The 24,953-nt window shown below is 40.3% G+C and overlaps 1 protein-coding gene across 8 annotated transcripts in view; it reads left to right on the top strand.

The window, feature by feature from the left end:
- ZDHHC20 (zinc finger DHHC-type palmitoyltransferase 20) overlaps positions 1-24,953 on the top strand; it is a 112,998-nt gene that overhangs the window by 53,439 nt on the left and 34,606 nt on the right. For all 8 annotated transcript variants that reach the window (XM_033950565.1, XM_033950562.1, XM_033950561.1 and 5 more), the window contains 3 exons: positions 2,918-2,987; positions 5,489-5,521; positions 10,716-10,836. In XM_033950565.1, the coding sequence (XP_033806456.1) occupies positions 2,918-2,987; positions 5,489-5,521; positions 10,716-10,836 (224 nt within the window). The remainder of the gene's footprint in view (positions 1-2,917; positions 2,988-5,488; positions 5,522-10,715; positions 10,837-24,953) is intronic.

Raw genomic sequence — 24,953 nt, 5'->3', positions numbered from 1 at the left:
TGACTTGGTCCACTCTGCATATGTTCTGAAAGTTCTACAGAGTGAACGTGGCAGCATGGGAGGACACCTTCTTTGGGTCCTCAGTGTTACGAATAGGTACAGAGGTACTGCCCTAGATTTCTGGGACTGCTTTTGTACATCCCTACTGTCCAGAATGACACACCTATTGCACTAGAAAAAGAGATTAGGTTCCTGGATGTCATTCTGGAACCTTGCCCCAACTGTTATTTCTCCACCTGCCTACTGTCTCAATTGGAAAATTTGAGTCAAAACTGAAATTTTGATATCAGTCAGATCTTAAGGGTATGTAGAATAATCTATTGCTACAACACATTGGAGGAATGTTTGAGCTCCATAAATGTTTGTTGGTATGGTTATTTCGATGTTTGTATTGTTCAGTTACAACATTTAACATGTTTGTTATACTTCTTTCAAAGCAGAACTGAAATATGTTTGGGGAGTCTCCCTGTACCCCTCCTTCTTATGTGTTTCTGTATAGGGCTATTGCTTCCTTTGGTAGAAACTGAAAGGGGCAGCATAACCCTCTGGAAAAGGAGGAGGAGTTGAAAACCTGGAGTGAATTCCTTCTGCATGGCTCGCAAGCATGGGAAGAGTACCCTACTGTCCAGAATGGCACACCTATCTGCTAGAAAAGATATTAGCAAGGAAAGGACCTAATCTCTTTTTTTTAAAGTATTTCCTAAAGAGAATCTCAGGAGAAAGTAAAGATGTTGGACTATTACAACCTGGAAACTTGATTGACCCAGTGGACAAACATGTTCAAAGAACATTGGCGAATGTCACACCTATCTTCAAGAAGGGATCGAGGGGTGACACCGGGAACTACAGGCCGGTGAGCCTGACTTCAATTATAGGGAAGATGGTGGAAGTTATGATCAAGGACGGCATTTGCGAGCACATCGAGAGAAATGGCCTACTGAGAACAAGCCAGCACGGATTCTGTAAGGGAAGGTCGTGCTTAACGTACCTTCTGTACTTCTTTGAGGGAATAAGCAGTCGGGTGGACAATGGGGAACCCAAAGACATCATTTACCTCGATTTTCAAAAGGCTTTCGACAAGGTGCCACATGAAAGGCTGCTTCGGAAGCTGTGGAACCACGGGGTGGGAGGGGATGTGCACAGATGGATCAAGCACTGGTTGTCGGGTAGACTGCAAAGGGTCGGAGTAAAGGGCCAATATTCTGACTGGCGGGGAGTCACAAGTGGTGTGCCACAGGGATCGGTACTGGGGCCGTTACTCTTCAACATATTTATCAATGACCTGGAAAAGGAGACAAAGTGCGAGATTATAAAACTGTGCGGCAGAGTTAGGTCCAGGGAGGAGTGTGAGGACCTGCAAAGGGACCTGGACAAGCTGGAAGACTGGGCAAACAAATGGCAAATGCGCTTTAACGTGGAAAAATGCAAGGTCATGCATATAGGGAAAAAGAACCCGTTCAACTACAAATTGGGGGGGGCATTGTTGGGAGACAGCAGACTTGAGAGAGACTTGGGTGTGCTGGTGGATGCATCACTGAAGCCATCTGCACAGTGCGCAGCAGCCTCAAAAAAAGCCAACAGGATGCTGGGCATCATAAAGAGGGGCATAACAACCAGGACGCGGGAAGTCATCATGCCATTGTATCAAGCGATGGTGCGTCCACATCTGGAATACTGTGTTCAGTATTGGTCGCCGTACCTCAAGAAGGACATGGCGGTACTTGAGAGAGTCCAAAGGAGAGCAACGAAACTGGTAAGAGGGCTGGAACACTGCCCATACGCCGAGAGGTTGGATAGACTGGGGCTCTTCTCTCTGGAAAAAAGGAGGCTCAGGGGAGATATGATAGAGACCTTCAAGATCATGAGGGGCATAGAGAGGGTGGATAGAGACAGATTCTTCATACTGAAGGGGACAACAGGTACGAGGGGCCATTCAGAGAAACTGAAGGGAGATAGGTTCAAAACAAATGCAAGGAAGTTTTTTTTCACCCAAATGGTCATGGACACTTGGAATGCGCTACCGGAGGAAGTGATCAGGCAGAGTACGGTACAGGGATTCAAACAGGGATTGGACGGATTCCTGAGGGATAAAGGGATCGTGGGATACTGAGAGAGGTATCCAGGTAAAAAGTATAGAAACCCAACCAGGTCGTACATGTGCAAGACCGGAGGGTTAGGACTTCGATGGGAAGATAGGACTTAAATGGGAAACCAAGGTGGCAAGGGGGCCCCTTCTGGTGATTCAGACAGGTCGTGACCTGTTTGGGCCGCCGCGGGAGCGGACTGCTGGGCAGGATGGACCTATGGTCTGACCCGGTGGAGGCACTGCTTATGTTCTTATGTTCTTAACTGTAGCTCCAAAGGGAAATGTGGGTACTTTCTCTACCTCCCAATCTATGTCTGATGGTTCTCTTAGCTCTGGAGGTTTCCTAACCCCTTCACCTCCTATGACTTCTTTGTTTTACCCTGAGGAAGGGTCTCCTTTCTTGGTTCCCAGTACTTGAGGTACATTTTAACAGAAGGACAGCAGAATATTCAGACCTCTTCAGTTTTAATTCCTGCTCCAGTGGCACGCTCAGATTTTTTACTGGGTTCGCTTGAACAGGCACCTTCAGATATTACTTTCTCAGATGTTTGGAAGCTCACAAAGGAGATTGAATTAATGTTTAAAGGTTCAGTTTCTCAATTATGTGAATTTACACAACAGACTTCTCAGGCCTTAGTCTATTGATAAAAAACTGGTGAATTGTGATAAACACTTAAATGATAAAGAATCTAAAGTTTTAGTACTGCAGGCAGCTAGTACTTCACAGATAAAAGATTCTTTAGTGTGTTATCAAAAAATGGAACAATTGGAAAATTCATATAGAGCTAAGAATTTTAAATTTTCTCTTTTTCTTTCTTTCAATGATTACAGCTATCCGATATTGTGACAGATGCCAACTAATTAAACCTGATCGATGTCATCACTGTTCTGCCTGTGACATGTAAGTCACTTTTTTTTCTGTTCTGCGGAATGTCTAACTCCCTTGGAAATGTGCTTGCTTTGGCATCTGGAAATTTCGCCCCAGATACATTTTGCCCCTGGAATTTTCACCCCACACATTTTGCCCCCAACATACACTGCTATACTAAATTGCAATATCATACTCATTACTGACCCAGCATTGATCTCTCATTTTGCGAGTTTATCTGAACATGCCATTATAATCTTTGTTCACTTGACCTAGAATTTTTGACCCATTCATAATAAGGCCACAATTAAATTTTATTTTTCATATCTTGGGGGCTTTGGGGGGGCATTGCCCCCATGAAATTTTATTTTTTATATCTTGAGAGGTGTGGGGGGCATTGCCCCCATCACAATGAAATTTTATTTTTCATATATTGGGGGGAGTGGGAGGCATTGCCCCCATCCCCCCTCAGGACCTACAGAGGTGCATGGTAATGCTGCAATTGTGAGGGCAGGGAGGAGAATCAGATTCATCATGGACAGTTCATTGCACTGAAACAGTCACGATGAAATTGTATTTTTTACTTTTACAATTTTGTTACTTGATTTCAGACTTTTTGATGAAAAATAAAATTTCATTGTGGGTCAAAAAGATTTGAAATGCACTACAAAAGATTTGAAATGCACACAATGAATAAAAGCTGTGTAACCATAAAAATTTATTTGAGTGGCATATTCAAATGAGCAAGGCTAACAAAATTGGAAATGATGATAATGCTTAATGATTATGAAATTGCAATTTATTACTACCACATTTTCCGACGTCAACAATGCACCCTTCTAAGAAAAAGCTATTTTACCTCTGTTATGTCTATACTAAAAATGCTGCAATTTAAACCACCCTATGTCCACCAAGTCTGTATGTTATGTCTATACTATAAATGCTATAATCTAAACTCCCTTTGTCTACTATATACTATAAATGCTGAAATCCAAACTCCCCTATGTCCGCCTAGTCTGTATTTCTCACTAAAGTTTGTCCTAATTATACTATGGATGTATTCTTGTAACCCTCCTTTTGGGAGGACGGGCTAAATAAATGATTAAATAAATAAATGTTGGGGGGGGGTACAGAGAGTGAGAAAAGTGAGATCCTGCTTCCGCCAACAACATTTTGCTGTCCTTGTACAATCAATCATTCTTTCCAGACTGGACTATTGTAACTCCATCTATCTAAGTCTAACCAAAGACTTCAGCGGATCCAGAACACTGCGGCAAGGTTGATCATTGCAAAAAGTAAATTCGATCATGTTTCCCCACTTCTGTCAAAACTTCCCTGGCTTCCAGTGATTTCTAGGGTTCACTTTAAATGTACCTGCCTAACATTCAAGATCCTACATGGCATTCTTCCTCCCCTAATTCCACTATCTTGGAATTCTTCGAGACCTGATATTCCCAGATCCACCCAAAAACTTAAACTATCTTTCCCCTCGTTAAAAGGCGTCATCTATGCAGGAAAATTAGGGAAATCTCTTTTCTTCAAAATCGCTGAGCTTTGGAATAACCTTCCTGCCCTGCTATGGAATCTGGGCTCCTTCCAGTTATTCCGAAAGCATCTGAAAACCTGGCTTTTTTCAAAAATGTAAAGCTCACCACCCCCTTTATAACCACTAATTCTTATTATGTTCTTCCCTCATTTATTAAAGTACCTGTGAACTGTGCCGAGCTCTATCTTTATGGAGAGGATGTGGTATATAAACTTAAGGTTTAGTTTAGTTTAGAGAGGAGAGAGATATGATGGAACTGGGGAAGTGAAAGGGGAGATGCTGGATGGAAGTGAGGGGGAAGAGAGGGAGCAGATGTTGAAAGGGGAGAGATACAAAGAGGATGGAAATATTGATGGAAAGGGAGAGAGGGGAGATGCTGGATGTAAAGGGAAGAGAGGAATAAGCTATATAGAAGGAGGGAGACTGAAGCCTAGATAGAAGAGGGGGGAGACAGGAGGGAGATGATAGAAGGGAAAAGTGAAAGGGGAGAGAGGGGGGTGGCCTGTATGGAATGGGAAGAGACAGAGGAGGGAGATACTGATGGAAGGGGAGAGAGAGAGAGTGGAGATGCTGGATGGAAAGGGGGAGAGGAGGCAGATAGAAGGGGGTAGATGTTGGATGGAAGTAGGGAGAGAAATGAGCAGATTTGGGGGTTTAGAGAAAGAAAGGAGATAATGATGGAAGGGGAAAGAAAGGGCACATATAAGGAACAAACATTGTATAGAAGGGGAAGAAAAAAGGGCAGTTAGTGAAAGACTGGGAATAAAAGGAAGTAAAATAGGAGAGCTGTGCCTGTATTTTTACAAGTCAGTGCAGAGAAAATAGCAAAGTGTAGTACTTTTTATGAAATCAGAATAGTTTCTTAATTATTTATTTCTATTCTGATGTATTAATATTTTTATTGATATCATTGAGCTGAGATTGATTAATATATTTATGATTTGAAATGCATTTAAACATGGACTCTAAATTTCTTATTTTCTTTTAGATGCGTGCTAAAAATGGATCATCATTGCCCTTGGTACGTTGCCTGAGAATCTTATGGAACAAAAGTAGAAATTTCTTATACATATTTATGCAAACTGTATAAAGATTGAGAGCAGAAAGGTTTTATTGAGTTAAGAAAATATTTGTTGCTTCTGAAGCATTTGTTAATAAATATAAATAAAACAAAAGAGGAAAATAAGGAGATACTGTTTTTATTGGACTAACTTAATATCTTTTTTGACAAGCTTTCAAGGCAGAACCTTTTTAGAGATGCCTGTTCAGTTTTTGAAAGCTTATCAAAAATGAATTATCCCCAGAGAAGCAGGCAGCATATTCTTACATATGGGTGGGTGATGACATCCATGGAGTCCAGTACGGATAGTCCACAAGTGCAATGTCACTTTAAAACTTGAAGACTGCTGTACCGTGCATACACTGAGTTCTTTCCTGCCTGCCATCCGATCGCAGGACCATCAGTTCTTAGTTTTTCATGGAGCTGAGAAACAGTTTCTCTCAGCGCACATACTATAAGTGCCTGTTTTAGGCGTACTTTTTGTGCATATGTTCTTTATTAGTACTTTTGTAACTTCCTGTTGACCCAGTTCATCATTTTTAATTTTTTTATCGACTTTATTTTATTTTATATTCTTTTTATTGAAACCAAGGAGAAGTGCAAACATCCGTACAAGGACAATTATATCTGTAACAATGAATCATGCCCAAACAAGAGAAGAAGCCCCATATTTCCACAGGAGAAAAAGGACAATCCAAACAAACGAAACTGTGGAAATCCAATGTTTTTGACGCTGCTTTTATTCAGTAAATCCTTTAAAATACGAAGTCCACATTTGTCATAGGAGGACCCAACATGGGCTGTGTTTGGCAAAACATGCCTTCCTCAGGAATCCAAGATATTAAATACGCAACCTTTGCAAATGTGGAGTAACATGAATAACTTGACCAGCCAAAATGAAAAACGCCAAAGAGGCACGAAATCTGAACGCTGAACTACATTGTTTCTCCAGCATTCAGATTTCGGGCCTTTTTGGCTGACAAATATCATGGACAACCAGGAACAAAGAGACCATAGAATTTACAACTGTACTTGTGGTTTCTTACAGTCAGGTAGTGTATGAGTGTGGCTTCTGAATGTTAGGTCTTAACTGATTTAAAAAAAAAAAAAAAGAATATAGATATTTATCCAATAAACACTGGAAAAACACCACTTCCCACATTACTTTTATTACCCCTCTGAGGGAGTCTATAGGAAACTATTGCTCCTCTATAATGGCATTCTTCACAGTTAAGGAGCCTCCTTTAAAAGGCAGGGCCTAGAACAGGGAGGTGGTAACTCAGCAGGTATAGAACACAGGAGGGCATAGCCAAGGACAAATAAAAACCCATAGCTCAGGCCAAACAGGGAGGCCCCAGAAAGAAATTAGCCACCCCATAAAACCTTGCTAACATAGGCTGAGCTTTAGCTTGTGTACTGTAAGAAAGCTGTGTTCAAGGCCTGGATGGGAGCCAGACCAGTGGCTGTGCAATTCTTTTCTTTTTTTTTTAATTTTTTATTAATTTTCAAAACTAATACAAAGTGCCACAAATTATATATACATTAATAACAAAATAAGCACTTAAATTCCATCAATAACAATACAGATAATAAATATCCCTCCCCTCCCATCGAACAATTTAATCAAGAAATGAACCAGAAATATATCCCCCCCCCCACCCACCCACCTCGTCCTGGATATGTATAAAATAAACAAAAAATTTAAACAGACAACTATGTTGAATTAACAAAGGATGTCAACGGGCCCCAAACCAATTTAAATAATTTGCTATTCCCTAACATATCTGCATTCATCTTTTTATATTTGTAACCTAAACATAAACTGGCCCACCAAGATGGAAAGTTGAGGCGGTCGCAATTTTTCCAATTGTGGGTTATCATTTGCATACCTTTCCTTGTCATAATCAAGAAAAGCCTGCATTTGTAGCGATCCATGGGAGGCTTGATATGCAACAATGTTCCACATATAATTGCCTCATACGTCAATGGGATTGTTGATTCCAGTATGAGTTTAATCTGTCCCCATATTGACTCCCAGAAGTTGAGTATCAAAGGACAATAGAACAACAGATGATCCAATGTCACTATGTCAATGTCCCTATGGCTGTGGAATTCTACAGTAAGGCTGGATAACTTGTGACTTGGTCCTCTCAGCAATTGAGTTTCTGGAGACTTTGTTCCTCATTTACCGTGCCTGTGAAGGAAAAGACTTCAGCATTTGTGTTAATAAAGAATTCGGGGGGGGGGGTGTTGAGCACACACTATCACACCTCCCGTGATTTGTTTTTGATTTATAATGATACAGGCATACATACCATTCCACCAGAAAAATATCAGCAATAGTGCTAGTGATAAGAAAATATCAATAAGCCCTAATTTTTGGGGTTCCCTCATAAAACCTCTAGTTAACTGGAAAATAAAGTATGTGAATTTATGATTTGTAAATAGGAACAGAAACCCTACAGTGAATGAGAGATGAAAAATAAATAGTGCTACTGATCTAACCGCATGTATCAAATATATATAACTGGACCAGTGCATAGAAATTGTTAATGTTCATGAGTAAGCCTCAGCCCCACCACTCCACCGCTGTACTGTCTCGTGACTGCGGGAAGAATTATGTGGCACTTCATCACTGGCTGCTCATATACGATTATATGTTCGTTGCTTTTTAATCAATTATTAAATGTTTTCTATATTAAAAAAGTACAGTACAGCGGTGGAGTGGTGGGGCTGAGGCTTACTCATGAATATTAACAATTTCTATGCACTGGTCCAGTTATATATATTTGATACATGAGCATTGAGGACTGGTAGAACACGATTACTAAGGTTGCCATATATTTGGAGACTGATCTAACCGCAGCCAGCTTCATCTAATCATGCTGGCCCAAAGTTACAGAGAAAAAAAAAAAAAAATTTAAATTGAATCAGGTTGGGCAGACTGGATGGACCATTCGGGTCTTTATCTGCCGTCATCTACTATGTTACTATGTTAATAGGGCAGGAACCAATAGTAAAGACAATTTGGGGGTATGTTTAATGCAGTGCTGTTTGTAAGCAGATGTGATTACCTAAAATCCTATTTAACAAAAGGCAATTCTCTGTCTGTCACGTTCCCACACAAGAGTTTTGATGTTAAGTTTCTTGACAAACAATCGACATTTGATCCATTACCAATATAGAAGGCAACCAAACAGCCAACTAGCAACTCAGTACCCGATAGAGCAATTCAATAAATTGGTGCCTCCAGTTGGGTGTGCCAACACTGGCTGCCACATGCTCAGTGCCAGTTCTATAATGGCATCTGTGTGCCAAAATGTCATTGTAGAATAGTAGCATAAACCTGAATTTGTGTGCCTAAATTACAGTGCAACCATATCCGCCAGGGGTCTCAAAGTCCCTCCTTGAGGGCCGCAATCCAGCCAGGTTTTCAGGATTTCCCCAATGAATATGCATGAGATCTATGTGCATGCACTGCTTTCAATCTTAACAATGTCCCCTGACTCTGAGTTTTAAATCCTGATATACGCCAAGTCAATAGCACGTGTAAATAGGAGCGGTCTAAATGTACTTTGCAAAGCACGTAACCTAGTATTCTCTGAGTTGACATGCCCTTGCCCCTCCTGTGCTTTATCCACATGTACACTAACACCCCCCTCCTTTGCAGTTATGTCAATGGCACTTAAGCGCTATCTTATAGACTAGCAAGTAGTACACATATATGTGCATAAGTGGCGCTTTTCTCTGCATTTATATGCTTAGTTACAGAATTGCACCTCTAGTTTTTTTGGTTGTTTGTTTTGGTTTTGTTATTTTTTTTTGGTGGGGGGGGTTCTCTGAAAGAAGCTTCCCGTACAACACATGTAGACAGAGGACTTGGGCCTGAAGAGGGCTTGGGAGGGCAGCAAAGCGGTATGCGACTGTTCACTCATTTGCTGAGAGGAAGATAACTGTGACTGACAGGACTGGTGGGATGATTTGAAGCTTGGTGGAGAATGCTGAGGAAAAGGGTGGATTGAGCAAGGGACAGAATAAAGAACTAGGAATTGAGTGGTGGGAAGAAGGGAAAGAGAACTAAGTACACCACAGATGCACATATTTTATACATGGAAAATGACATAAATTGCACATGGGTATTCATGCATTAAAAATAGATGGTACTGCAAGATTTATGTCTACATTTATGGAATCTGTGCATGTTTTCCTGAAGTATAGTTAGAGTGGAGCTGCAACAAAAGCTGCAGTGTGTGTGTGTGTGTGTATATATAATATATATATATATATATATATATATATATATATATATATATATATATATATATATATACACCTATTTTAAAAAATACATGAGGTGCAGTAAATAACCGAACATATTTATACCTTTGCAAAATGTGTATGTGCACTATTTTATATAGGAATGTAGACATCTCTATTATATTGTCCATTTCACATAGGAATCCTGTTATGAAATTACTTTTCACAATGTAAAGAATACCATGGAAAATTTGTGCACTCTGTGGAGTACACCTTTCCCTTTTTGAGAGAAAATGGGATTGTGTTTGTACTAACTATAGCACAAAATTTTTAGTCTCTTAAATCCTGTAATTTATGATAGGTAATTTTACTATAATACTGTAACCTAGTAAATGACAGCAGATAAAGTCCTGAGCGGACCATCCAGGCTGCCCTATAGTTGCACACATTATAAATTTATGATTAAATTAAATTGTCTTTTTTTTTTTCTTTGTTATTTCTGGGCCATAGACTGTAGAGGTCCGTCTGGTACTGTCCTGAGGTTCCAACTACTAGAGTCGCTGTCGGGGCTCACTCCAGCCTATCCAAAGCATCTTGTCATTTGCGGGACACAGACTGTAAAAGTCTGCCCAGAACCATCCTCATGTTCCAAATTGCTGGAGTTCCCGTTAAAGCCCTCCCTAGTCCATCCTAAACCAAATTGCCATCTATGGGATACAGATCATGCAAGTCTACCCAGTACCGACCTTAGTTTATGACCACTTTCACATGTAAAATGCATTAAGAAATGTAGTATTAACTCAGTAACATAAATTACTCAAATCTTTCCAGTGCAAGTATAATTTATTTCATTTGTGATTTCTGTGTGTTTTAACAATGTACCATACTTCTTTTCTAGGGTGAATAATTGTGTGGGATTTTCTAATTACAAGTTCTTCCTTCTGTTTTTAACATACTCCTTGTTGTACTGTCTGTTCATTGCTGCCACTGTTCTACAATACTTCATAAAGTTTTGGACAGTAAGTTTTCATTCCTTTTTAAATTTGCATGCAATGAAATTTTATCATTTTATACATATGATTCATTTTTTTTTTTGCAAACACTTTTCTAAGAATAGATCATATAAGGTAAATTTTCAAGTGGAATAGCAGCTGTTAATACCTGTTTGACTACTGCAATTTAAATACATTTAATTTCACCCTATTCTTATCTCCTAAAGACCTCCACTTCCCTTTGATAACTCTTTACCTAACATATATTACCTTAAAAATTCTACATCATCGCTTATTCTATTCCTTCAAATTTTGAATGTAATTTTTGTTTTAGTTTGGATGTAATCCACTTTGAACCGCAAGGTAATGGCAGAATAGAAATCACTAATGTAATGTAATGTTATACAAAGCAAAGATGGATTTCGCTACTGTCCATGTAGCTTTAAATCCTGCCCTTGGAATGGATCCAAGTTCATCCTTGTTTTGACAAATATATTTTATGAGACATTTTCCACATGTAAAGCTGTTTACATTGGTGTGCTCATGTGTGATGATCTTAAAGTGGCAAAATTGTAGAAAAAGTGACAGTAAAAGCTAGAAGGATGCTTGGGTGTATAAGGAGAGGAAAGACCAGTAGGAAAAAGGAGGTAATGATGTCCCTGTTTAAGACTCTGGTGAGATCTTATTTAGAATATTGGGTACATTTCTGGAGAAAGCACCTTCAAAAAGATATAAAAAGGATGGAGTTGGTCCAGAGGAAAGCTACTAAAATGGTCGGTGGGCTTCGTCATAAAGCATATGAGGACAGACTTAAAGATCTCAATATGTATACAGTAAAACCTTGATTTGCAAGCATAATTTGTTCTGAAAACATGCTTGTAATCCAAAGCACTCGTATATCAAAGCAAATTTCCCCATAAGAAATAATGGAAACTCCACAACCCCAAAACTTTAATACAAAATACTGTTTGTATTCATATTGCAAGACCTTGCTTGTTTAGAACAGTCACTACACTCCTGCAGTGTCGGAGAGAGAGAGAAGAACCATCAGCTTTAGTTGTGATGATGTGATGTGTGTTTACTGTATGTATTTATATTGCAAGACCTTGCTTGATATCAAGTTAAAATGTAATAAAATGTTTTGCTTGTCTTGCAAAACACTTGCATACCAAGTTACTTACAATTCAAGGTTTTACTGTACTTTGGAGGACAGGTGGAATGGGGTGATAGAGACGTTTAAATACCTATGTGGCATAAAAGCGCATGAGGCGAGTCTCAATTGAAAGGAAGTTCTGGAATGAGAGGGCATAGGATGACAGAGAACAGGGATAGACTAAAGAGTAACCTCAGAAAATATTTGTTTACTGAAAGGGTAGTGGATGCATGGAATGGCTTCCTGGTGCAGGCATTGGAGCAGAAAAATGTACCTGAATTCAAGAAAGCTTGGGATAAGTGGATCTCTAAGGGAGAGGAAGGGATAGTAGATGGCATGGATAGGCAGACTAGATAGGCCATATGGTCTTTGTCTTCTTTTTTTATGTTAATTGTGCTTGTAAGTATATGTGCATAGGCATTCATGAGGGAGTAGTTTTGAAAGGTACACGTTTTATAAAATGCAGTGGAGTACAAAGGGCAAGGCAGTGGGGGTGGTCTGCCCCAGGTGCAGGGAGAAGCTGTGGAGCCGCGGTTTGGTGTGTGCAACTGTTGACATTGCTGGTCTCCTTTAACATCAACTTTTTGTTCCGGGGCAGAGGACTGGCAGACCACTGCCCCACGACCACTCCACACACCTTCACTGCCTGGAGGGGGGGGGGTGAGGTTGCTCCATTCCGGGTGGCAACTAGTGCAGATGTGACACTGATAAAATGTATATTTGTACATAAAGACTATATGCACATATATATGTCTTCTTTGGAACAAGTGTAAAATTTATGTGGAAGCATTTGTGAGTTACTAGGGATCATTTCTGGATTCTACTTTATACTGCTTTATAAAATCACATAGGAGCCTATTTTGCCTGTGTAAAACAGATGCTTTTTTTGGATATTTCATGTAGGCTTCCTGTTTCAAAGTAAGCTCCATAAGGGAGTAACTTTATAAAGCATTTTCCTTGTGTACATCATGCTTTACTGTGGGAAATAACTATTATAAAATTGTGTGGGTATGTACATATGCAGTATGTTTGTCAACTAGAGCAGTGTTTCTCAACTCGGTCCTGGAGTACCCCCTTGCCAGTCAGGTTTTCAAGATATCCTCAATGAATATGCATGAAATAAACTTGCATATAATTGAGGCAGTGTATGCAAATCAAGTTTATGCAAATTCAATATGGATTGGATATCCTGAAAACCTGACTGGCATGGGGGTACTCCAGGACTGAGTTGAGAAACATTGAACTAGAGCATGAATGCTTTTATGCAGGTCAAGAATAGCTGTTACCAGAGGTTTAGTAAGGGAGGAGGGAGGGGTAGGTGTCTGGATATAGTACTAACAGGAAGTTGAACCTGCTTAGAATAGGTATAACTTTAAGCAGGATCATTTAGGTCCTGCTAGGGCTAATTCTGGGAGCCTATTCTGAAAGGCATATACACTCGGTTTGCGAGTGTTTTGCAAGGCGAGCAAAACATTTGCAAAATTGGCACCTCGGAAACCGAGCGTGCCTCGATTTGCGAGTGGCACCCTCCCCCCCCGCGATCTGGCATCCCCCCCCCCACCGTGATTCGGCACCCTCCCCCCCACGCCGCTTCTTACTTTCATCTGGGCCTCGGCACCGGCACCGGCATGTCCTGTGCGTTGGTGCCGGTGCCCGAAGATCGGCCTCCTCTTCTTGCTGGGCCTGCGATTCTTGGAGATCTCGGAGAGAACGTGAACTCGCAGGCCTTGAGCATGCGCAGATGTTCAAGGCCCAGCAAGAAGAGGAGGCCGATCTTCGGGCACCGGCACCAACTCACAGGACATGCCGGTGCCGAGGCCCAGATGACAGTAAGAAGCGGCGGGGGGTGCCGAATCGCGGGGGGGGGGAGGTCTGATCGCGGGGGGGAGGGTGCCGGATCGCAGGGAGGGCCTTTGGGGGAAGCAATGCCGGTTCTCGTGGGGGGGGGATAGAGCAGCGCCGCTGGCCTCGGGGGGTGGGAACGTATCAAAGCGAGTTTCCATTATTTCCTATGAGGAAAATCACTTTGATATACGAGTATTTTGGTTTACAAGCATGCTTCTGGAACGAATTATGCTCGTAAACCAAGGTACTATTGTATACATATATCAGTACTTTTAATTTTCCTTATAATGCCCACATAATGACTTATATGGCCAAAGTTCAGTGTTCCATAGGCAGGAATTAAAACTGCTTTTGAATAACCTATGCATTTTCATTTGTATATGTTGCCCCTGATTCTACAGCCAGTCACTCTATAGTACTGACTTATCTAATCAATTGAACCTTTTGTTGTTGTTGTTTTTTTATGAAGGTTGAAACATGGTTTTTGTCAGGCCTCCAGGCTCCTGTCACTTATAAGTTCTGGCTTGAAGCAACCACATGTCACCTTCATGTACTCCTCCACGTTTGGAGTAGTAATATCAGAAATTTTAACTGGAAGATATGAGCCACCCTGAAAAATAACCAATTTTTAGCTAATTTTGTAAGCGTGTTATTGTGCAGGATCCAGCATAGGCTTCTAAAAGATAAATGGTTAGAGTGAAAAATCCAGTATAAAGAGCCCTCTTAATATAGTCGATGTTTTAGCATATGGATACATACAGTATCAAAAATTGTGTGATACGGGTGCTTTATACTAGTTTGTTTAATTTTGTAATGTTTACTTTTGTAACCTTAAGGGCCCTTTTACTAAAGTGCAGTAAGCTTTGCACTTACAGCACATATAACAACTAACATGGTAAGTGAAAGCCTGTGCGCTAAACACAAGGGGTTTACCCATAATCTGCTCTGCATTTAACACACAGGGTACATAGTTAAGGCATGGCCACCACATTACCTGCCTTGGCTGATTAGTGCAGGCCCTCCAAGCTATTGGTCCCTATATAGTCAACAGAGCACTATGCTCAGGGCCGGATTTTCCTATAGGCTAACTAGGCTTCAGCCTAGGGCCTCAAGATCAAGAGGGGCCTACATTCAAATTGTTAGCAAAATTAAAATTACACTATTCTAAAAACAGTGAACACTAAAACACTGAACCGAAAATAAGGAGAAATTCTACGCATATGGCTAATAAACAAACATAAAAATGTATTGGTTAAGATCAACGCGTTTGGCTCATTGGGTCTGTTCGTTTGTATATACTAGATTGCACCAAAGTATAGTTCATACGTTCACTGATTGCTATGGCAAATATTGACGTGCCTTATGCTACTAAGCTCTGGTTTGTTCTTGCATAAATAAAGTGCAGATTGGTGTAGATTGGAACAGACAAACGAACAGACCTATTGATATCCCGACATTTGGTTATATTCGTGTTACTTCGATAATATGAAACAAGTGTTAGTTATTAGAAAAGATGAGACAAACACATAAACCTTCAAAAAATTCCACATTGTCGCATATAGACTTGTATCAAATAATATTCAAAGAAAATATTCAAGTGGCCTTCCCCAATGTGGAATCAATCTTACGGCTGTTTCTCAGTTTAATAGTCACTAATTGTACTGGAGAAAGGTCATTTTCAAGGCTTAAAAATATCAAAAATCAATTAAGAAGCACAATGACCCAGACGAGGTTGTCTTCATTGAGTATTTTGTGCATCGAAAATGAGACCTTCAAAAAAATAGATTTTGATGAACTTATAGAAGAATTCTGTGTGAAAAAGTTTAGAAAGAAATTCTTCTAATCTACTATTTCATTTTAAATGTATACTTGGATTGAATTAGATCTTAAATAAAATAACTATTAACATAAAATTTAATTTGATATTTTCTTTTTTGTGACCTGGATTTTGTTTGAATAAAGTTCCATTTTTGGTTTAGTTTAAGACTTAAAATTCATAATAATTCATACTTAAACTTTAAATGCAAATTATTATGAAATAAATTTATCTGAATTGAATTTGGTTTAATCTTCAATGTATTGAATATATTTAATTTAATTTGATAGAAAATATGATAATTTTTATTGCGTATTTTATTTTCGTAGTCAAAGATTTTCATTATTTGAATTTTGTTTCTTTGTAAATGTTGTGTGTTATGTTTGATTAGTTATTGTTACAAGTACTATATATGGTGCTGAGAATAAATGTCCAAATAAGTGTTCTCGACTTTTTTTTATTTATTATCCGTGTCACATTTTTTATAAAGGTACCAATAACAACATGTTTCATTTAACATATTGATATATATCACAGTAATGATGTATTTTATTATCTCTCATGTAATTTACAAACTTAAAAATGGGAGGTGAAAGGGCCTCATAAGTGGAATAGCCTAGGGCCTCTTTTCATCTAAATCCAGCCCTGACTATGCTTTTGTCCAGTAAGATTTATTACCCCTTATGCAGGTGAATGCTGAAATGTGCTAATAAATTTTATCCTTTGTTGGCATCTTTACTGCTGGCTTTCCTGGAGTTATCACTCCAGGTGGTATTTCTTCTGATTGTTTCTTTCACTGCCTCGTCGACATCTCTTCCTTATAGGGCTTTTTGAGCCAAAAATTAGTACAAAATATGGCAGTTAACGAATGGCTGTAAGAGGTAAATTGTTATAAACTGAATTGCAATAATCTAACTTGCTAATAAAAATGGTAAGGAGCAGTGCTATAAGCACCGAGCTCAGAAATTAATGGATGATTCAGACTCTGCTAGTGTCCATAGATTGGAACTATTGATCATTTCTTTTGAAAGATAGCCAGGTTCAATGTGTGTTTGGCTTGGACTCCCTTTTGGAGGAGAGTATAATTTGGGGGGATAAGGGGTAGCTTAGATTTATGAAAGTCTGACTTGGAGAACTTGGAGTAAGTGAATGAATGAATGTTTTGCTAAGGATGTATGGGATTACATTGGCAGTCTCTTTTGGGGATATATAAAATAGCAGTAAAACTTAAAATTGAGATTTCACAGTCCTCTCAGATACCATAGTTATCTATAAAAGCTAAAGATTTTTTTTCTTTTTCTATTATTGTATACTATTTTGCCTCTCATTTTTGATTAGTAGATTGTCTGTTCTTTTTTCTTGCACTTCTAGGTTAATTTGTAATGTGATAGGATTTTCTCTGTGTATTTAATGTTCCTATGTCTTGAAATATATTTTTTTTAAAAAGTAACACCAAAAAACTAGACTTCACTACAGCTGAAATTTGAGATGAAAATGATAATTGGGGGTTGAAGATACAGCCCAGGATTTTTAATGGAGATTCTAAAGGCATCCATTTAACTTCTTACCAATTTTAATCCATTTGGCTTCACACTTTTCCAGTCACTTTTCACTTGATCTGTGATTCTCCACTGTAAATCAATGAAACAATGCTGAAATTGAAGGCAGTTCTCTATAATTGGTGCTGCTAATGAAGCCATCTTCAACTGGCTCTGATGTGCATTCAACTGCAAACTAATTGTTTCCCCTTCCCACATAAACCAATTTCCAGTCATGTATAAATCATAGATCACAAACTCTTATCACATGTGGTATATAACATTTTTATGTAATCATTTATCCAGTCACAACATGAATCCATTTAGGTTCAGAAATTATAGACTCACATGCTGTACAGGACCACAAGCAAAACTGTATTTATATATTTACGTATTTATTTGGCTTTAGCTCAAATGCATTACATTCAGATACTGTAGGTATTTCCCTGACTCCAGAGGGCTTAAAATTTAAATTTGTACCTGAAGCAGTGGTTGGTTAAGTGGCCTGATCAAGAGCTTCAGTAGGATTTAGAACAGGCTTCCCATGTTCTTAGCCTGCTGCTGTAACTGTTAGGCCTCTCTTCCATGCCACATTATCCAAAATTTATTTATTTATTTATTGTGGCGTGGCCAGGGGTAAGCCTAGCGCTGGCAACCCGGCTCTCACCCCAGGCGCAAGTCTGAGCGCTCCCTGGAGGGCCACACTGGGAAATCACAGTAGAAAAGAAAACCTCTACAAAGAATTGCCAGTTCCAGGTTTTATTCCCCAGTTCAAAAGCACTGATTCTAAAGCAGCCACACTGGCTGATGAGGCTTGGAAAAGATTTATCATTAACAAAAGTTCTAAGAACATAAGAAGTTGCCTCCACTGGGTCAGACCAGAGGTCCATCACGCCCAGCAGTCTGCACCTGCGGCGGCCCCATCAGGTCCACGACCTGTCAGGTTTTCTTGATTTAGCCCTATATCCCTATCTGTACCCCTCAATCCCCCTATCTTTTATAGCAAGTCCCTGCTTCTTTCAGGAGGGGGGGAAAAAACCCCAAAATTATTTCCTTTTAAACAGGATTTCTCTTTCACTAGTGCTGCTGCCAGGCTTTCACAGTTCTGGGCAGCCTTTAGGTTTCAAGAACCCCCAAATCAAAGTTCAGCTGTCCCCTCCTTGGACTTGGAACAACTATTGTATTACGCCTTCGGTTGCTTCAGGAAGTTTTCCCCACCTGACCTCCTGAGTTCTAAATACCCCCACCACCCGCTTTATTTCAGGGCAGGGGCTGGGAACCATCCACCCTTTGTTTTAATGGTCTAAGATTCCCCTCCCAAAGTTCCCACTATCAGGGCTGTGCAATGTAAGGTCACTGAATCCACTCTGGGCTTTACTTCTCCCTTCAAGGTTAGTTAGCAGTATCCCTTCCCCACTCACTATGCTTAGCTTGCATACAGGGATTCTGGTTTAATTTCTGCAACTAACCAAACCTCACATTCACCCCTTCAACCCTTCCTAAGGACAGAACTGTTACTCTTAAATACACTAGACTATTGTTTCAGAACAAACTTTCATTCCCCTCCCCCACACAGTACCTTACTGACCCACGCTGCAATCAGACACATACTCCAAGGCTTCAGGGCTGCAGTCCATGTCATTTCTCTCAGAGAGGTCTCCCTCTACCTCCATGAGAGACTCCTCACTTTCTGAATCTGGATACAGGCTGTCCTCTGAAGCAGCCTTTGGCAAGCCCTGCTCCTGGAGCTTTTCTCTTCCCCTTAGCCTCTGCTTGGGAAGCAAAGTTTTGCTAGTCTGCTAGTGCTATGGGTTAGGGAGTTTCCTAGCAGAGTGCTGTAGCTTTTCCTTCCCTGCTCTGTAAGGCAGGCCCTTCCCTCCAAGTTCCTGATTGCCTCCTGGTGTGCTTAGCTGGCTGTGCTTTATTCTCTGGAGTAACCTTCACTCCTGCTCTAGCCACCGTTCTGCATGTCAGCTCCACCCCTTTCCTTAACCCTTACAGGGTCAGATTTCCTGACCAGAGGTTTAGTTAGAGAATTAACAGAGGATTTATAAAAGGGATTATAGTGACTTGGAACAGGTTCTCCTCTGCCATTCCTTCTCTGTTCTGCCCTGCCTCTCTGTTCTTAGTACTGGGAACAGAGTTAATGGGCAGCTTCCTGGGCTTAGGAATAGGCACATTTGTTTGAGTGGCAGGGTTTAAAGCAGGTTTTAAACCAGTGACAGGAGCTTCCCTGTCACATAATGTATTCAGTTTTCTATACCGTTCTCCCAGGAGAGCTCAGAACGGTTTACATGAGTTTATTCAGGTACTCAACCATTTTGCCCTGTCTGTCCCGGCGGGCTCACAATCTATCTAATGTACCTGGGGCAATGGGGGGATTAAGTGACTTGCCCAGGGTCACAAGGACCAGCGTGGGTTTGAACCCACAACCCCAGGATGCTGAGGCTATAGCTTTAACCACTGCGCACACTCTCCCCTCTTGATTCCATTCGTACAGAGCTGCACACGTGACAACATCACCTATATTTTTACCTCCTTTTTATAAACTCTCAATGGAGGAATTTCAGACTTCATATGTAATTTCAAAATATGCCAGTGAACACAAATAGATCATGTAATCATTGACAAAATCAAGGAATATGGTAAGACACAAGTCAGTCTTTCTTCTTTCAATCCAAAACTATTGTCTGTGAGCAAACCGTGCTCTGTATGTGTAGATACTTGGATTCTGTTAGGGCATCCCTGTTGCTTGAATCTCCATATCAAAACTATTACTTTTTGTTAAAGGCAGGCAAACCTGAATATGTCATAATCTCAGATATTGACTTGGGCAAGCTGTCACACAGTTGCCTTAAAAAAGTATTCCAATTAACTTCCTTCTGGAACTATATAAGGAAGTAATCAACTTTTCAGTTCTTGTAAACACCAAAATATCCACAAATTCAATGCAATCAGAATTGCAGGACATCGCAAATTTTAAATTCACATTACGCTATTTAACCAGATTAAAAATAAAATCATCCACAAGTCTTTTCCATATCAAAATTTGTTGCCTTCATGATGATATACGTGTGTGTGTGTGTGTGTGTGTGTGTATATATATATATATATATATATATATATATACACACACACATAAACATATATATATATATACACACATAAACATATATATATATATATACACACACACACAAACATATATATATATATATATATATATATATACACACATAAACATATATATATATATATATATATACACACACAATGAACTCTTCCATTTCAATGACATACAAAGTCACAATACACAGAAGTAAAAACTCCTTCACTATCTCTTCTGATTCCAATACTGTTCATATGGTTTTTTTCCTTTCAACAGTGTCCTTGCTGAGCCTGTTTTTTTCTCCTCTAACACTGAGTCCTATTTTCTTGCATTGAGCATCTAATGAAAACTTTGAGATTTTGTTTGTCCGTTTACTGTGTATGTTTCATTGTGAGCTGCTTTGTTTAAGCAACATATAAGCACTGTAAGTAAATAAATGTTCCAGGTGATCACAAACCTCTTTATTCACCGAAATTCTTTTAAGATTATGATTCTAGTGCCTTTATGGTACAACTGTATTTTAGTTTTTTTTCAAGATTTTCAATGAATGAGGCATGTCACCTTATTATGCCTTTCTGTTTAGACATTTTCTCTCATCAGACTTTGATCTAGCTGTTAAGATGGTGTCAGGTCAAAAGCACGCCGGGACAAAGGCGCGCGCAGACAACTGAGCGCAATGTGGAGCCGCGCGCTGAACAAAATGACTGTTTTAAAGGGCTCTGACGGGGGTTGTGGGGGGAACCCCCCCACTTTACTTTATACAGATGCGATCTGTATTAAATAAAGTGGGGGGTTCCCCAACAAAACCCCCCGTCGGAGCCCCTAAAAACACTCTTTTTCTTCGGCACGTGCTTCCGTCTTGCGCTCAGTTGTCGGCGCGCGCCTTTATCTTCGGTGGTTTTGTCTATGAACCGTTAAGATAAATGTTTCCAGCTATTCAGTTCAGAATATACAGTACAGTACATATATTTATTTTACATGTTTTTGCTGTGATCCATATCATTGTAATCCATTCTCTTGGGCTGCAACTAATAGTGTTTCATCTATAGCTTTCTGTAACCATTCATGTATCCAGTTTGATCAATATATGGCTCCTGGAGTAAATGGCCCTCATTCTGCAAAGTTATGCATCCAAATTAACAACTAGCATGCACTAATTTTCAGTTACATACTTAACTGCACTTAGGCACTATTCTGTACACGTAGGCCTGGATGCACTAAAGTCAGCGATCGTCGCTAAACCGGTTTTGACTGGTTTAGTGACTATCACATTTGCTGACCCAATGCAGAAAACGGCTTACCGCGTGGTTTTCTGCACGATTGCTCATTCTCTGATCCAGCCATGCAAATAAGGTCATTAATATAAAAATGCCAAGTAAACTAGCCAAGCGATTGATGCTCTAACATCCCTTCATAAACACATTTAGCGATCCAAAATAAAGTTACTGGTCATGACCAATCGCTTACGTGTCTTACCGATAGTTCAGCCTTAAAATTAATATATTTATAACCAGCACTGGGGCCCCCCCTTCCTCCCCCCGCATCAGCAAAAATGGCAGGAGGCATGCTCACTCCCTCCTGCCAATGGAGACCCCCCCGCACCAGGCCCCCCCATGAACCATCCCCTACCCTCCCATGATGCACTCAGGAGGGTAAGGCCCGCCATTGTGGACTGGCGAGCCTTGGAGCAGGAAGGATCGAGCATCCCTCCTGCTCTCAACCTCTCACAAAGGTAAAAAGAGGGGGTAGGTTCAGAGGGAGCATCCAATGGCAGGAGGGAGTAAGCATCCCCCCTGACTTTTTTTTGGGGGGAGAAGGGGTAAGGGTAGGGGGATGGATCGGGGGAGGGGACTATGTTGGCAGCAGGAAGTGGGCATTCTTCCTGCCAATTTTTGCTGCTACGTTGGGGGGTATCTTTGGGGAGGGTCGGCACGGCATTTTTTAAAATGGGGGCAGATATTGTGCATATGCTGAAGAGCCCTAACATCTTTAGCCTTTCCTCATATGAATGTTGGTTGATCTTTTTTGAACCTTTTCTAATTTCTCTATATCTTTTTTTGAGATACGGTGATCAGAATTTATTGCAATACTCAAGGTGAGATTACATCATAGAGCGATACACAGGCATTATAATATTCTTGGTCTTATTTACCATCCCTTTCCTAATAATTCCCATCATTTTGTTTGCTTTTTTGTCCACCATTGCACACTGGGAAGAAGATTTCAGCATATTGTCTATAACACCACCTAGATCTTTCTCTTGGGTGCTGACTCCTAAGGTAGACCTTAGCATCAGGTAACTATGATTTGCATTATTCTTCCCAATAAGCATCATTTTGCATTTGTCCACATTAAATTTCATCTGTCATTTGGATGCCCAGTCTTACAACTTTCTAGGTCTTCCTTCAATTTTTCAGTGTCCACATGTTTTTTAACAACTCTGAATAGTTTTATGTCCTCTTCAAATTTAATCACCTCACTTGTTCCAATTTCCAGATCATTTATAAATATGTTAAATAGCACCAGTCCCAGTACAGATCACTGTGACACTCACTATTCACCCTCCATTGAGAAAAATGGCCATTTAACTCTACCTTCTCTTTTTCTGTCCAATAACCAATTCCTAATGAAGAAACATGTCTATCTCTGGTCAGTGTAAAGCCACCGAGACACCGATGACACCAAGGCGAACCACACCAGGCAAGCAGCAACCAGGGGAGAAGCAGCAGAAATCAGCTGAACCTCTCAACACACTGTATTACACGATGAACACCACACACTGTTCATCCAGATCACCAGGCAGAGACGGACACCACCAAGGCACTAACAGCAGGCTCCCATACTCCATAATGAAGCCACAGTGGTCAATCTTCGCATCACCTGCTTAGTCGTTGACCTCGGAAGCCAAACCCAGGGAGCTGAGCTCGTCCCCTGCCAGCAAGCCTTGCTACTGGTCCCCGAGAGTCTTCTGGGTGCCGCTAAGGCTGCCAGCGCCGGTGGGTGTGCTCAGGCCGCTCCTCTCTGCACTCTTCACCATGACGGCCAAACCTTTCAACCCCACAGGCGAGTAAGATGAGAATAATTCTGCCGTTAACAGCCAAGCATGGGTGGTTCATTTAGAAAGAAGTGATTAAAGTTCATTAAATTGGACCAAATTAAAATAATAGTAAAAAAATAAAAAATAAAGTAAAAGGATGCAAAAATAACAGAAAATAAATAAAACAAATAGAACAAACAAACAAAAAAAAGGCGGGAGGCACCACAACGCACAAATTAACCAGGCGCCATCTTGGAAAAAAGAAAAAAAAAAAGCATTGTGAGCTGTTGTCCAATTTAATGGCATCAACAGCCAACAAGAAAGCAGCGCGGTTCTTCAGCTGAAGATACGAGCCAGGAAACAATGGCTTGGATGCCCTGGTACAACCATGTCCAAAGGAGGGGCGTCAATATGTCTTTCCTCTGTGGCCCATGATAGTCTTGCGAAAAATAATGTTGCACTCAGGCCTGGTTGTGCTAGTCGTACCAGACTGGCCAAGGCATCCGTGGTATGCAGATCTCATCCATCTACAGAAGACTGGAGTCTCAGACTGCCATGCCATCCAGGTCTACTCATACAGGGCTCTATCACCCTGGTGGTTCCAGAGTGCTTTGGTCTTTCGGCATGACTCATGAGTGTGCAGCCTTAGTATGAAAAGGCTATTTTGAATGTGATGATTGCCACCCTCTTACGGTCCAAGAAGCAGTGAACGTTAGCCACCTATGCAAAAGCCTGAAAGTATTTCCAGATCTAGTTTGCACAGTTGTTAAAACAAAGTAATTTGCATGCATTTTCATCACATTTTAGGTAGCCCACAGTAACTTGAACTAACAGTATTGCCATTGACTGTGCATTAAAAGTGTAAATTATTGTGGCAGGTGAAGATGTTGGTGGGGACCTAGGAAAGAAAGGGATTGATGGGGGAGGGGGTGGTTTTCTTACTGGCACTTTTTAGTACCTGTTGTAGCCATATGCTGAAGAATCACAGTATATCATGCGCAAGGTTTGTACTTATATTTATTTTGTTATTATATAGTTTTGATAATAAATAAAGGTAAAAATGTTGTGCATTATTGTCTTAATACATATTGGTAACTACCCCAAAAGTATGCAACGTGCCATGCTTTATGGACTGATGAATTTGATAACCTCTTATTTACTCATGTCCTGCTGTGCAACTTATAAAACCGTCCATTGTATGAAAAGAAGGAATAACATCCTAAGATTGTGATGGCCACAAGTATGCAAATATTAATGTTTGCATGTGTGTACTCCATCCCTTAGCATTTCCACTGTATCATCAAGTGAGCACTTGCATTGATATAATATTGACATCTAACAAATTGTCTTTGTTTGCGCAAAGCTTTGCCGCAGGAAATCTGCAGAGAGTTGTCCAAAGGTAAAATAAATTGTGGATGTGTGTAATTTTGGAGTGTCTTTTTTTTGTTCAAAGTGTGGCACATGTACTGTATATACTCAAATACAAACTGAGATTTTTGGGCCCAAAAAAATGGGGGTCTCAGTTTATATTAGGGTCAGCGCTGACCCACCCCCCTCCTGAACCTGTTGCAGGCCTTTGCCGGGCCTGCGGTAAGACCTGGTGGTCCAGCAGTGGGCCAAGACAGAAATGATCCCTCCCATCTCCT

The sequence above is a fragment of the Geotrypetes seraphini genome, chromosome 6 (genome assembly GCF_902459505.1).
Source record: "Geotrypetes seraphini chromosome 6, aGeoSer1.1, whole genome shotgun sequence".
NCBI classification, from domain to species: domain Eukaryota; kingdom Metazoa; phylum Chordata; class Amphibia; order Gymnophiona; family Dermophiidae; genus Geotrypetes; species Geotrypetes seraphini.
Note: the sequence above shows the minus strand (reverse complement) of the source record. Positions and strands in the feature narration are given on the sequence as shown.